The sequence below is a fragment of the Ranitomeya imitator genome, chromosome 1 (genome assembly GCF_032444005.1).
Source record: "Ranitomeya imitator isolate aRanImi1 chromosome 1, aRanImi1.pri, whole genome shotgun sequence".
Taxonomy (NCBI): Eukaryota; Metazoa; Chordata; class Amphibia; order Anura; family Dendrobatidae; genus Ranitomeya; species Ranitomeya imitator.
This window is the reverse complement of record NC_091282.1, coordinates 715,229,878-715,242,947: the sequence shown is the minus strand read 5'-3', so window position 1 is coordinate 715,242,947 and position 13,070 is coordinate 715,229,878. Positions and strand designations below refer to the sequence as shown.

General features: G+C 46.0%; 1 protein-coding gene across 1 annotated transcript in view; it reads left to right on the top strand.

Moving 5' to 3' along the window:
- RYR3 (ryanodine receptor 3) overlaps positions 1–13,070 on the top strand; it is an 886,248-nt gene that overhangs the window by 402,710 nt on the left and 470,468 nt on the right. The window contains exons 29-31 of the mRNA XM_069732389.1: positions 6,593–6,801; positions 7,269–7,429; positions 9,099–9,132. Coding sequence (XP_069588490.1) covers positions 6,593–6,801; positions 7,269–7,429; positions 9,099–9,132 — 404 coding nt within the window. The remainder of the gene's footprint in view (positions 1–6,592; positions 6,802–7,268; positions 7,430–9,098; positions 9,133–13,070) is intronic.

Here is a 13,070-nt window from a genome sequence, read left to right as displayed (position 1 = left end):
AGCACCAAATGCACCATTTTAGAAAAATGGTCGGTGATTACCAAATAATGGTACAGCCACGAGACTTGGGCAGACCCACAACAAAATCCATCCCGACCATCTCCCAGGGCCTGTCTGCCACCGGCAGAGGGTATAACAAACCAGCTGGCCGTTGTCGGGAAGACTTATTCTTGGCACAAGAGACACATGCCTGAACGTAGTCTCCGACGTCACGAACCATATGTGGCCACCAGTACGTCCTCGCCAGTAGCTCAGATGTCCTTTTTGCCCCAAAGTGTCCACCCACTCTGGATGAATGAGCCCAAGCGAGAACCTCCGGACGCAAATTGATGGGAACAAAAGTCTTGCCCGGGGGCACAGACTCCAGCGAAAGCGGAGCTACAGTTCTCAGACTCTCCGAAGGGACAATGAGCCGAGGCTCGTCCTCCTCCTCCTCAGCTGACACGAAGGAGCGAGAGAGAGCGTCAGCACGAATGTTCTTCTCCCCGGTGAGATAATGTAGGGTAAAGTGGAACCGGGAGAAAAACAAGGACCATCTGGCCTGACGAGAATTCAGCCGCTGGGCTGTTTGTAAATAGACCAAATTCTTGTGATCCGTGAAAACTTGGAATGGGAACCGAGCACCCTCCAAGAGATGTCTCCACTCCGAAAAGGCCAACTTCATTGCCAGCAACTCTCTATCCCCGATGGAGTAATTTCTCTCCGCTGGTGTGAAGGTCTTTGAGAAAAAGAAGCATGGGTGCTTCCAACCCTGAGCATCCTTTTGATAGAGGACTGCTCCAGCACCAACGGATGAGGCATCCACTTCCAAAAGGAATGGCTTACCCACATCGGGACGATGTAAGATAGGAGCACTGGCAAAATGGGACTTTATAGAAGAGAAGGCCTTGGAGACCCCTTCGGACCACGATTTGGGATTCGCTCCCTTCTTGGTGAGGGATACCAAGGGAGCTACCAAAGTTGAGAAGTGGGGAATGAACTGGCGATAGTAATTTATGAACCCCATAAAGCGCTGCACCGCTTTAAGAGAATGGGGTTCCTGCCAGTCCATCACTGCTTGTAGTTTGGCAGGATCCATAGCCAATCCCTGGGCTGAGATGATATAGCCCAGGAAAGGCAAGGACTCCTGTTCAAACACACACTTCTCCAACTTTGCATATAAGGAATTCGCCCGTAAGAGTTCGAAGACTCTGCCAACATCTCTCCGGTGGGAGTCAATATCTGGAGAGAAGATGAGAATATCATCCAGATAGACTACAACCGAGGTGGAAAGCATATCCCGGAAGATATCGTTGACAAAGTCCTGAAAAACGGCTGGGGCATTACAGAGCCCGAAGGGCATCACCAGGTACTCATAGTGCCCATCCCTGGTATTGAAAGCCGTTTTCCATTCGTCCCCCTCACGGATGCGAATTAAGTTGTAGGCACCCCGCAGATCTAGTTTGGTGAATATCTTTGCTCCCCTTAGCCTGTCAAAGAGCTCCGATATCAGGGGCAACGGGTACTTATTTTTAATGGTGATAGCATTGAGACCCCTGTAATCAATGCAAGGACGTAATTCCCCGTTCTTCTTCTGTACGAAGAAGAATCCCGCCCCTGCAGGAGACACTGACTTCCTAATGAATCCTCTTGCCAAATTCTCCTGGATGTATTGAGACATAGCCTCCGTCTCAGGGAGAGAGAGGGGATATACCCTTCCCCGAGGAGGTTCAGCTCCAGGCAAGAGGTCAATAGGACAGTCATAGGGGCGATGAGGCGGTAGAGTCTCTGCTGCCTTTTTAGAGAATACATCTGCATAGCACCAATAGTACCTTGGAAGAGATGAAAGGTCTGCGGGTACCTCGGTAGTAGAGACCTGTACACACTCACTCACACACCTGCCCATACAAGACTTACTCCAACCCAATATTCTCCCAGAGGACCACTCAATATGTGGGGAGTGGTAACGGAGCCAGGGTATTCCCAGTAAAATCTCATCCATTCCCTCGGGTAGGACTAGAAGGGAAATAATCTCCTGGTGGGAAGGGGACATGGACAACGAGAATGGAATCGTCTGGTGTGTGATTTGTTGTGGAAGTGTCGACCCATTCACAACTCTAACAGTTACAGGTTTGGTGAGCATAACAAGTGGTACAGCGTGGCGCAGAGCAAAAGCAGAGGACATGAAATTTCCCTCTGCTCCTGAATCCACACAAAGCTCGACTGGTAGAGTGGATGAGTCAAACAGGATTGTCCCTTTAAAGGACAGTTTGGAGGAAAAAGCCGCTGTGTCTAGTGAACCTCCCCCTAAAGTTACTAGACGCGATCGTTTTCCCGACCGCCGTGGACATTTATTAGTGTAATGTCCTCGTTGGTGACAATTTTTACAAACCATGGGTACTCGAGCGGCCTGAGACTTAGGTCCCGCTCGAGAAACCTCCATGGGCTCATGGGAGTCGGACGCCAAAACGGAAGATTCAAGAGGTCTGGCGAAGGTGGGAGCCAGTTTAAACCTCTGCCTACACTGGGTCTGCTCTAACCTTCGTTCGTGAAAACGGAGGTCGATGCGGGTAGATAGAGAAATAAGCTCCTCCAGTGTGGCGGGTATCTCCCTGGTGGCTAAGGCGTCCTTCACGTGGTCTGCCAGTCCCCTCCAGAACACCGGAATTAGAACTTTATCCGACCACTCTAACTCCGAGGCTAGAGTCCGGAACTGGATGGCAAACTGACTGACCACGGACGAACCCTGAGTGATTGTCAATAACTGGAGCGCGGTATCGTGTGTAATACGGGGTCCCAAAAAGACCTGCTTCAGAGCGTCCAGAAAGAGCGGAGCACTCTGTACCACACGGTCATCACGCTCCCAAAGTGGCGTTGCCCACTCCAACGCCCTGCCCGACGAGAGATAAAATAAATCCCACTTTCGCCCGTTCCGTAGGGAAACGCGCCGCCAGGAGCTCAAGGTGTATGGAGCACTGGCTTACGAATCCGCGACATTGTTTACTGTCACCAGCAAACTTGTCAGGAAGCGGGAGACGGGATAAAGTCGGGGCAGAGGTGGCAGCGGACAAACTGGCTGCGGCTACACTTGCAGCCTGAACAGCGACAGCAGTGACATCCACAGCTGAGGTTGAACGCTCTAGAGCCGCCAACCTTCCCTCCAGCTGCTGGATGTACCGCTGTAAACGCTGATCGTCTGCCATTTACTAGCCAGACCCTGGCGCTAGTATTGTGTTAGGACTGGCGGAACGCACCAAGAAAGATGTAATAGATGCGTTCGCAGTCCGGGGTCCACCGTGCAGGTAAAAACCTGCTGCTAGTAAATGGCAGCGTAATATGGCGGTGGAAGCGAACCCGGTAAAACCACAGGTCCGCAATACCGCACTAAAGAGTGCAAGCAAGGAGTCAGCGAACACAACCCCAAGACACAGGATTGAAGTCCGATTAGACCACTTGCTGACACAACACCGCAACAGGGTGTGTTAGGCAACTCTTATAATTAGAGCACCGAAGTGCGAACTGTGCCGTGCTGGCAGGCACCACTAAGCACCCAGACGTGGGTCAGGAAGCGCACTACTGGCGCGTAGCGCCGCACTGGCGGTCACAGCAATAGACGCTGATACGTGTGTGACACGTTGAGTGATTAGTCGGGCGCTAGATAGCAGCCATACTCCATACGCGAACAGTCATACAATAGGGTAGGGGTATTTAATGAACGACTTGCACTCACAACAAACACACGTATTCAATTGTAAGACAATACTAGCGCCTGGCCGTGCGGTCATGCGCAGTTTATATAGCAGCAGCACAGGAAGTGGCTACAGTACCTTTGCCCTTCCAATACCTGCCAAAAGGACCAATGGAATGTGCTGCAGAGCCTGAGCACATGACCCTCGATCTCCAACGGGAGATCTTACCCTGGACATGCTCAGTACGTGCAGGCAAGGACTTAGTCCCAGAGAAGTCCGCTCGCTGCTGACCAGCACTGACTTTAATGGTAGAGACTGGAGAAGCAGCAGTAACTCTCAGAACAGAGTGAGAATGAGCAAGACGCTGGGACCGACGTCTTTGCTGAGCAGACTCCACTGCGGCTGGACAAGAATGGGAGACCGCAGCGGAGGTGGCTCGAGATTCCCCCTGTGCAGAAGCGGGAACTCGACCCCTAACAAAGGCAGCCCCCCTATAGGCAGATCCTGAAGTAAAAAGCAGCCCCCCTATAGGCAGATCCTGAGGTATAAGGCAGCACCCCTATAGGCAGATCCTGAAGTATAAGGCAGCCCCCCATAGTCAGACCCTGTAGTATAAAGCAGCACCCCATAGGCAGACCCTGTAGTAAAAGGCAGCCCCCTATAGGCAGATCCTGAAGTATAAGGCAGCCCACTTATAGGCAGATCCTGAAGTGTAAGACAGCCCCCCTATAGGCAGATCCTGAAGTATAAGGCAGCCCCCCATAGGCAGATCCTGAAGTGTAAGACAGCCCCTCTATAGGCAGATCCTGAAGTATAAAGCAGCCCTACTATAGGCAGATCCTGAGGTATAAGGCAGCACCCCTATAGGCAGATCCTGAAGTATAAGGCGGCACCCCTATAGGCAGATCCTGAAGTATAAGGCAGCCCCCGATAGGCAGATCCAGAAGTATAAGGCAGCCCCCCTATAGGCAGATCCTGAAGTATAAGGCAGCACCCCCATATGCAGATCCTGAAGTATAAGGCAGCCGCCTATAGGCATATCCTGAAGTATAAGGCAGCCTCTATAGGCAGATCCTGAAGTATAAGGCAGCCCCTATAGGCAGATCCTGAAGTATAAGGCAGCCTCCTATAGGCAGGTCCTGAAGTATAAGGCAGCCCCCTATAGGCAGATTCTGAAGTATAAGGCAGCCCCCTATAGGCAGATCCTGAAGTATAAGGCAGCACCCCTATAGGCAGATCCTGAAGTATAAGGCAGCCTCTATAGGCAGATCCTGAAGTATAAGGCAGCCCCTATAGGCAGATCCTGAAGTATAAGGCAGCCTCCTATAAGCAGATCCTGAAGTATAAGGCAGCCCCCTATAGGCAGATCCTGAAGTATAAGGCAACACCCCCATATTCAGATTCTGAAGTATAAGGCAGCCCCCTATAGGCAGATCCTGAAGTATAAGGCAGCACCCCTATAGGCAGATCTTGAAGTATAAGGCAGCCCCCTATAGGCAGATCCTGCCTCGGTGATGCCAGACGCTGACAGGGGGATAATGAAAGAAGGAGCCCAGCGCTCCTTCCCTCATCAGTGCGGTGACGGGAGGGGGGCCCACTACTGGCACCAGGCCCCCTCGGCCTGCTCAGGGGTCCCATAACGGGCGCAGAGCAGGGAGATCGATTCTCCCTGCTCTGCCGCAGAAGGTAACTGTATCGGCGCTACTACAGTAGGCCCCTCTGTGCACCGGGCCTGGGGCAATGGCCCCCTCTGCTTCCCCGGTAGCTACGCTACTGCCCCAGGTATAATTTTAATCAGTATAACGGCGCCGACCTGACACTGTAGGTTACCGTGCACAATCCTGCTGACAGGTTCCCTTCAAATGGAACCTGACAGCTGATATATGATGCCCAAACCAATGGCAGACATTGGCTGCATGAGTTCAGCTCTATATCGAACTCTGAAATGCTGCATACGTGTATACCTGTCAGTCACTGGCAGCAGATGGGGTAATCCACCTGTCTAACTAGTCTCTCTTGTGGCTCAGTCCCCGGTGGCTATTATAAACTATATTTTTCTCTGAAACACTGCAGAGTTTATAAATAAAGACTTCCCATTTGTAAAATATACTGAAAGGCATATATATCGCTCCTGAGTAAACTGCTAAATGCAAATGTGTATAATATGCTACAAGAAAGAGGATAAAATTAATAATATCCATGAACTGTCCAAGTCATTTCAAGTATTTGTGCTCTCAAACTTCATGAAAGTACTTGTGTGTTGACTTATGCCAGGTTTGACAATACTTTAGTCCGATAATTAAATTCTATTAATTAGTCATCTGGTAAAGGTTTGTGGTATACATTTGCATATTGTCAGATGCATTTACAATTATTTTGTGTTTCCAGTTCTGCATTTGATCAGAAGCCAATGGATTAATTACTGCTGAGAAGGATGAAAGTCTGCATTGTTGGACAATATTATGTTTTTTAATGGATATCTCTAATACTAATTCATCCTTGGCGACCATCAAATTCCCATAATGACTCACATCTTGGCATTCACGACTCACAATAAATTAGCTTTATTTGACATTCAAGTACTTTAAGCTTTTGTTTATTTTTTTTTACTTTGTAAATTGGTTCAAATAGCCCACATATAAGCACATCGTATAGCAGAAAATAGTATAGCAATTATTACCATGATATTGACAGAATAGTATTTTATTATTTGACATTGTGTAATATACTCACAAATTTTCGTAAATTTCTGATATATATTCAGCCAGTGGGAAATCACATTTTCGGTAGGACCCTGTACTGCATTTTACACAAGCTGAACATGATGTCTTAGAAACAGATTGTTATACATCTTACCTGGAGAGCTTGCATCTGTCCACTCCTTATTTCACCCAGAGTTTATTTCCCGTACATGTGTTCTGCAGGTTTTGTTCCGGTCTGCTCCCTTGGGTTGTCCCAGATCGGTCGTATGAATTTTGGTAAAGATGCCAGCACTTTCAAATACTATACAATGTGTGGCCTACAGGAGGGCTTCCAACCGTTTGCTGTCAACATGAACAGAGATGTAGCCATGTGGTTCAGCAAGCGCTTACCAACCTTTGTCAACGTGCCAAAAGATCATCCTCACATTGAGGTAGTTTTCCCCATTATACCCCGCTTTATCTTCTTATTTATGTAATATGTTACCTTTACTTGATATTCATTTACAGAATGTTTTCGGTTGAGACATTTTTTTCAATAGTGTCAACAGAATGTGTTTTCTACAGTTTTTATCGGGCTTTTCCGAACTCCTAATATAAAAATGTTTCCATCCATTATAATACTGGCTAACTATGATCTGCTGATTAAAAGCTTGGGAAAAAGAGGACTAGACACAAATAGACAATTTAAAGGAGTTGTCACACTATTTCAACTTATCGGTTCCCACGATCCATAGCTGCTGCAAACAGAGGAGTGTCAATGGGAGTTTCGGTAACAGTCAAGCAAGCATGCGGCTATACCCTAACGACATGCATTAGCATTGTCATTAACCCCTCTATATGGTAAAGAATTGTCTGTTTTCCTTACAAAATGTTTTAACGTTTACTTTGTAACGTTTAGGTAACGAGGAAAGATGGAACTGTAGAAGCCCCTCCATGCTTAAAGGTTACACACAAAACCTTTGGCACCCAGAATAGCAATGAAGATATGATATATTGCAGGCTGAGTATGCCCGTGGAGTTCCACTCTGCCTTCAGCAATGAGGAGAACTTCCAGAAGAGGTATTTTGTTTTATCGCCCATACGTCAAAATTAACTATGACTTCACCAATTACAAGAAAAAAAAAACTCTGCCTAACATATGTTGTGCATATTCTTGGCAAGGCATGGCAGGTATTTTAAAGTTCTTAATGCCAACTATAGGATTACGGTACTAACACGGGATTAAAAAAATAAAATAAAATAGCATCCTAAAGGGGTCCTCTGAGGATACATCTATTAAGCTCAATGAACCTCTTCAAATTTTATTTACCATATATACTCGTGTATAAGTTGACCCGAGTATAACCCGAGGCACCTAATTTTGCCACCAAACACAGGGAAAACTTATTGACTCAAATATAAGCCGGGTATGCATTTTCCCCTCGTCCCTATCCTGGTATGCATAGCTCCCCATGCCTGTCCTTGTATGCATGACTCCTCATCCCTGTCCTTGTATGCATGGCTCCTCATCCCTATCCTTGTATGCATGGCTCCCAAATCTTGTCCTTATATGCAGGTCTCCCCATCCTTGTCCTTGTATGCAGGTCTCCCCATCCCTGTCCTTGTATGCAGATCTCCCCATCCCTGTCCTTGTATGCAGATCTCCCCATCCCGGTCCCTTTATGCATGGATCCCCGTCCCTGTATGCATGGCTCCATGTCCCCGTCCTTGTATGCATGGCTCCTATAAAAAAAATCCTACTTACCTTCCCTGCGCGTCTTCACTGTATCTGGTTCTGATGCCAGCAGCTCTTCCGGCCAAGCGGTCACATGTCCCCGCTCATTAAGGTAATGAATATTCACTCCATGCCCATGGGAGTGGAGAGGGGTGAATATTCATTACCTTAATGAGCGGGCACCTGTGCTAGGCGGCCGCTGCAGGAAGGCTGCAGCTGTAACTGTGTTCACTATAAGAGAAATGAATATTCACTGCCAGTGCAGTGAATATTAATTTCTCTTTAGCAACAGGCACAGGCGTTAGCTGCAGCCACAGGCTCCTGCCTCTGTGACCTGCTGCTCTGCCACTCCCCCTCTTTGTTTCTGGGACAATGACTCATCTATAAGCTGAGGGGGCATTTTCAGCACACAAAAAAAAATGTGTATTATGTGTTCCTAAGTGAGGACCCGAGGGTTCCTGACTTTTATGGATCCAGAATGTCTGTGCATTACATAAACAGGGTATTTACTTTGATGGGATCTGTGTAATACTTCACTTTCTCTGCGGTGTGGCTGCAGATGAAATGAACACAGTGACCATGATGCAATAATTTCACGAGAATTCTGGCTTAAATTTCTTTGAAAAGTCGCAAAATTTTGATGCAACCCAGAGTTGTCAAAAACTGTGCCACTTTTTGGTATTTTCAGGTCAGTTTTTCACAGCTCCATAAAAACGTGCAGACCATGGACTTGACGGAAGTGCTGCGAAGGCGTGATGTCATGGCTAGTCTACTTCAGGACAAGCTGTGGCATTCCTTACACCAAAAATCTTACTCCAGTTATTCACATGTCACTCTGTCACTCATCAGACACATCTGATTCCTCTTCCTGAATCAGGAGCGTTCGACTCCTCCACACCCCTTCATCAAGACTGGCGAAAATCAACGGTCTTGATGGATTTACATTTAATGTTAAAGATAAAACCTAAATCTTTTTTAAATAAAATTCCAACTTTGTTTCTGCTTTGATTTCAGAAATGCTCTTCAAGAAGGATCTCACACAACATCAGTAAGTTATGATTTTTGGTTATTAATTTTACAGGGGTTTAATATGCTTCTTGAAAACATTATACCGTATATACTCGAGAATAAGCCAACCCAAGTTTAGGCCGAGACCCCTAACTTTGCCACAAAAAACTGGGAAAACTTAACCCCTTCATGACCTTGGGATTTTTCGTTTTTCCGTGTTCATTTTTCACTCCCCTCCTTCCCAGAGCCATAACTTTTTTATTTTTCTGTCAATTTGGCCATGTGAGGGCTTATTTTTTGCGGGACGAGTTGTACTTTTGAACGACATCATTGGTTTTAGCATATCGTGTACTAGAAAACGGGAAAAAAATTCCAAGTGCGGTGAAATTGCAAAAAAGTGCAATCCCACACTTGTTTTTTGTTTGGCTTTTTTGCTAGGTTCACTAAATGCTAAAACTAACCTGCCATTATGATTCTCCAGGTCAGTACGAGTTCACAGACACCTAACATGACTAGGTTATTTTTTATCTAAGTGGTGAAAAAAAATTCCAAACTTTGCTAAAAAAAAAAAAAAATTGCGCCATTTTCCGATACTCATAGCGTCTCCATTTTTCGTGATCTGGGGTCGGTTGAGGGCTTATTTTTTATGTGCCGAGCTGGCGTTTTTAATGATAGCATTTTGGTGCAGATACGTTCTTTTGATCGCCCGTTATTGCATTTTAATGCAATGTCGCGGCGACCTAAAAAACGTAATTCTGCAGTTTCTAATTTTTATCTCGCTACGCCGTTTAGCGATCAGGTTAATGCTTTTTTTTTTAATTGATAGATCGGGTGATTCTGAGCGCGGCGATACCAAATATGTGTAGATTTGATTTTTTTTTTATTGATTTATTTTGATTGGGGCGAAAGGAGGGTGATTTAAACTTTTATATTTTTTTATTTTTTTTCACATTTTTTTTAACTTTTTTTTTTAACTTTTGCCATGCTTCAATAGCCTCCGTGGGAGGCTAGAAGCAGGCACAACGCGATCGGCTCTGCTACATAGCAGCGATCTGCTGATCGCTGCTATGTAGCAGAAATGGAGGTGTGCTGTGAGCGCCGACCACAGAGTGGCGCTCACAGCCACCGGTCATCAGTAACCATAGAGGTCTCTAGGACCTCTATGGTCACCATCCTGACGCATCGCCGACCCCCGATCATGTGACGGGGGTCGGCGATGACGTCATTTCCGGCCGCCCGGCCGGAAGCGGTAGTTAAATGCCGCTGTCTGCGATTGACAGCGGCATTTAACTAGTTAATAGGTGCGGGCAGATCGCGATTCTGCCCGCGCCTATTACGGGCACATGTCAGCTGTTCAAAACAGCTGACATGTCCCGGCTTTGATGCGGGCTCACCGCTGAGCCCTGCATCAAAGCAGGGGATCTGACCTCGGACGTACTATCCCGTCCGATGTCAGATAGGGGTTAATGAATCGAGTATAAGCCTAGAGTGGAAAATGCAGCAGCTACTGGTAAATTTCAAAAATAAAAATAGATACCAATAAAAGTAAAATTAATTGAGATATCAGTAGTTTAAGGGTTTTTGAATATCCATATTGAATCAGGAGCCCCATATAATGCTCCATACAGTTCATGATGGGCCCCATAAGATGCTCCATGCAAAATACACCCCATATAGTGCTGCATAAAGGTTAATAAGGGCCCAATAAAATGCTCTATAGAGACATTTGTCCCATATAATGCTGCACAAATGCTCATTATGGCCCCATAAGATGCTCCATAGAGATATTTGCCCCATATAATGCTGCACAAATGCTGATTATGGCCCCATAAGATGCTCCATAGAGATATTTGCCCCATACAATGCTGCACAAATGCTGATTATGGCCCCATAAGATGCTCCATAGAGATATTTGCCCCATACAATGCTGCACAAATGCTGGTTATGGCCCCATAAGATGCTCCATAGGGATATTTGCCCCATATAATGCTGCACAAATGTTGATTATAGCCCCATACGATGCTCCATAGAGATATTTGCCCCATATAATGCTGCACAAATGCTGATTATGGCCCCATAAGATGATCCATAGAGATATTTGCCCCATATAATGCTGCACAAATGTTGAATATGGCCCCATAAGATGCTCCATAGAGATATTTGCCCCATATACTGCTGCACAAATGCTGATTATGACCCCATAAGATGCTCCATACAAAATACGCCCCATATAATGCTGCACAAATGCTGATTATGGCTCCATAAGATGCTCCATAGAGATATTTGCCCCATACAATGCTGCACAAATGCTGGTTATGGCCCCATAAGATGCTCCATAGAGATATTTGCCCCATATAATGCTGCACATATGTTGATTATGGCCCCATAAGATGCTCCATAGAGATATTTGCCCCATACAATGCTGCACAAATGTTGAATATGGCCCCATAAGATGCTCCATAGAGATATTTGCCCCATATACTGCTGCACAAATGCTGATTATGACCCCATAAGATGCTCCATACAAAATACGCCCCATATAATGCTGCACAAATGCTGATTATGGCTCCATAAGATGCTCCATAGAGATATTTGCCCCATACAATGCTGCACAAATGCTGGTTATGGCCCCATAAGATGCTCCATAGAGATATTTGCCCCATATAATGCTGCACATATGTTGATTATGGCCCCATAAGATGCTCCATAGAGATATTTGCCCCATATAATGCTGCACAAATGCTGATTATGGCCCCATAAGATGCTCCATAGAGATATTTGCCCCATACAATGCTGCACAAATGTTGAATATGGCCCCATAAGATGCTCCATAGAGATATTTGCCCCATATACTGCTGCACAAATGCTGATTATGACCCCATAAGATGCTCCATACAAAATACGCCCCATATAATGCTGCACAAATGCTGATTATGGCTCCATAAGATGCTCCATAGAGATATTTGCCCCATACAATGCTGCACAAATGGTGATTATGGCCCCATAAAATGCTCCATAGAGATATTTGCCCCATATGCTGTTGCTGCGATTAAAAAAAAAAATGACATACTCACCTCTCGTCGCTCAAGCCCCCGGCACTTGCAATATTCACCTGTCCTCGTTCCACCTCCGGGCTCCGTCTTCAACGTCTGACGCACTAACCACGTCATCGCGCCCTCTGACCTGAGCGTCACAGCAGAGGACGCGGAAGATGGAGCCCGGCGGTGGAACCAGGAGAGGTGAATATCGCGCAATCCTGCTCACCCTCCCCATTATACTCACCTGCTCCCGGCGCGGTCCCTGGCAGCTTCCCTGATGGTCTTCTCTGGACGCTGACAGCTTCTTCCAGCGTTTAGCGATCAGCAGTACCGCTCATTACAGTAATGAATATGTGGCTCCACCCCTATGGGAGTGGAGTCGGGTCCATATTCATTACTATGCCCCCGCTGACCCCCCTGGGACAATGACTCGAGTATAAGCCGAGAGGGGTATAAAAAATGGGCTGAAAATCTCGGCTTATACTCGAGTAAATACGGTATTTGTTTTAAATCATCTCTTAACATAAATCTATATTTACATCACCAGTAGCCATTCTGGTATCTTTCATCAAAGACTACTATTGTCCACAGCACTTTTCTCTCCTTGAAGGATACTGGAATACCCTTAGATCATAATAAAGTTGATGGGGTCTATCAGAGTTTGTTAGTATGTGTCAGAAAAGCTGAAGACATGTTGATAGTTTGAACAGATCCTAAGATAATTAGTTTACTGGACCATGGTAATTCTTGCACATTTGCTGTCCTCTTAATTTGGCATCAAGTGTTAAGAATGAAGTTATCATACTAAATTTGATTCTTTTAGCAGTATAGCTTAAAACAGATATTTCACCATATTTTTCTTGTTGAATTGGGCACAGGATGCCATAGTAGCTGCAGTGCAGAATAAAAAGTATTGTTTTGTTTTGTTTTATTTTATTCT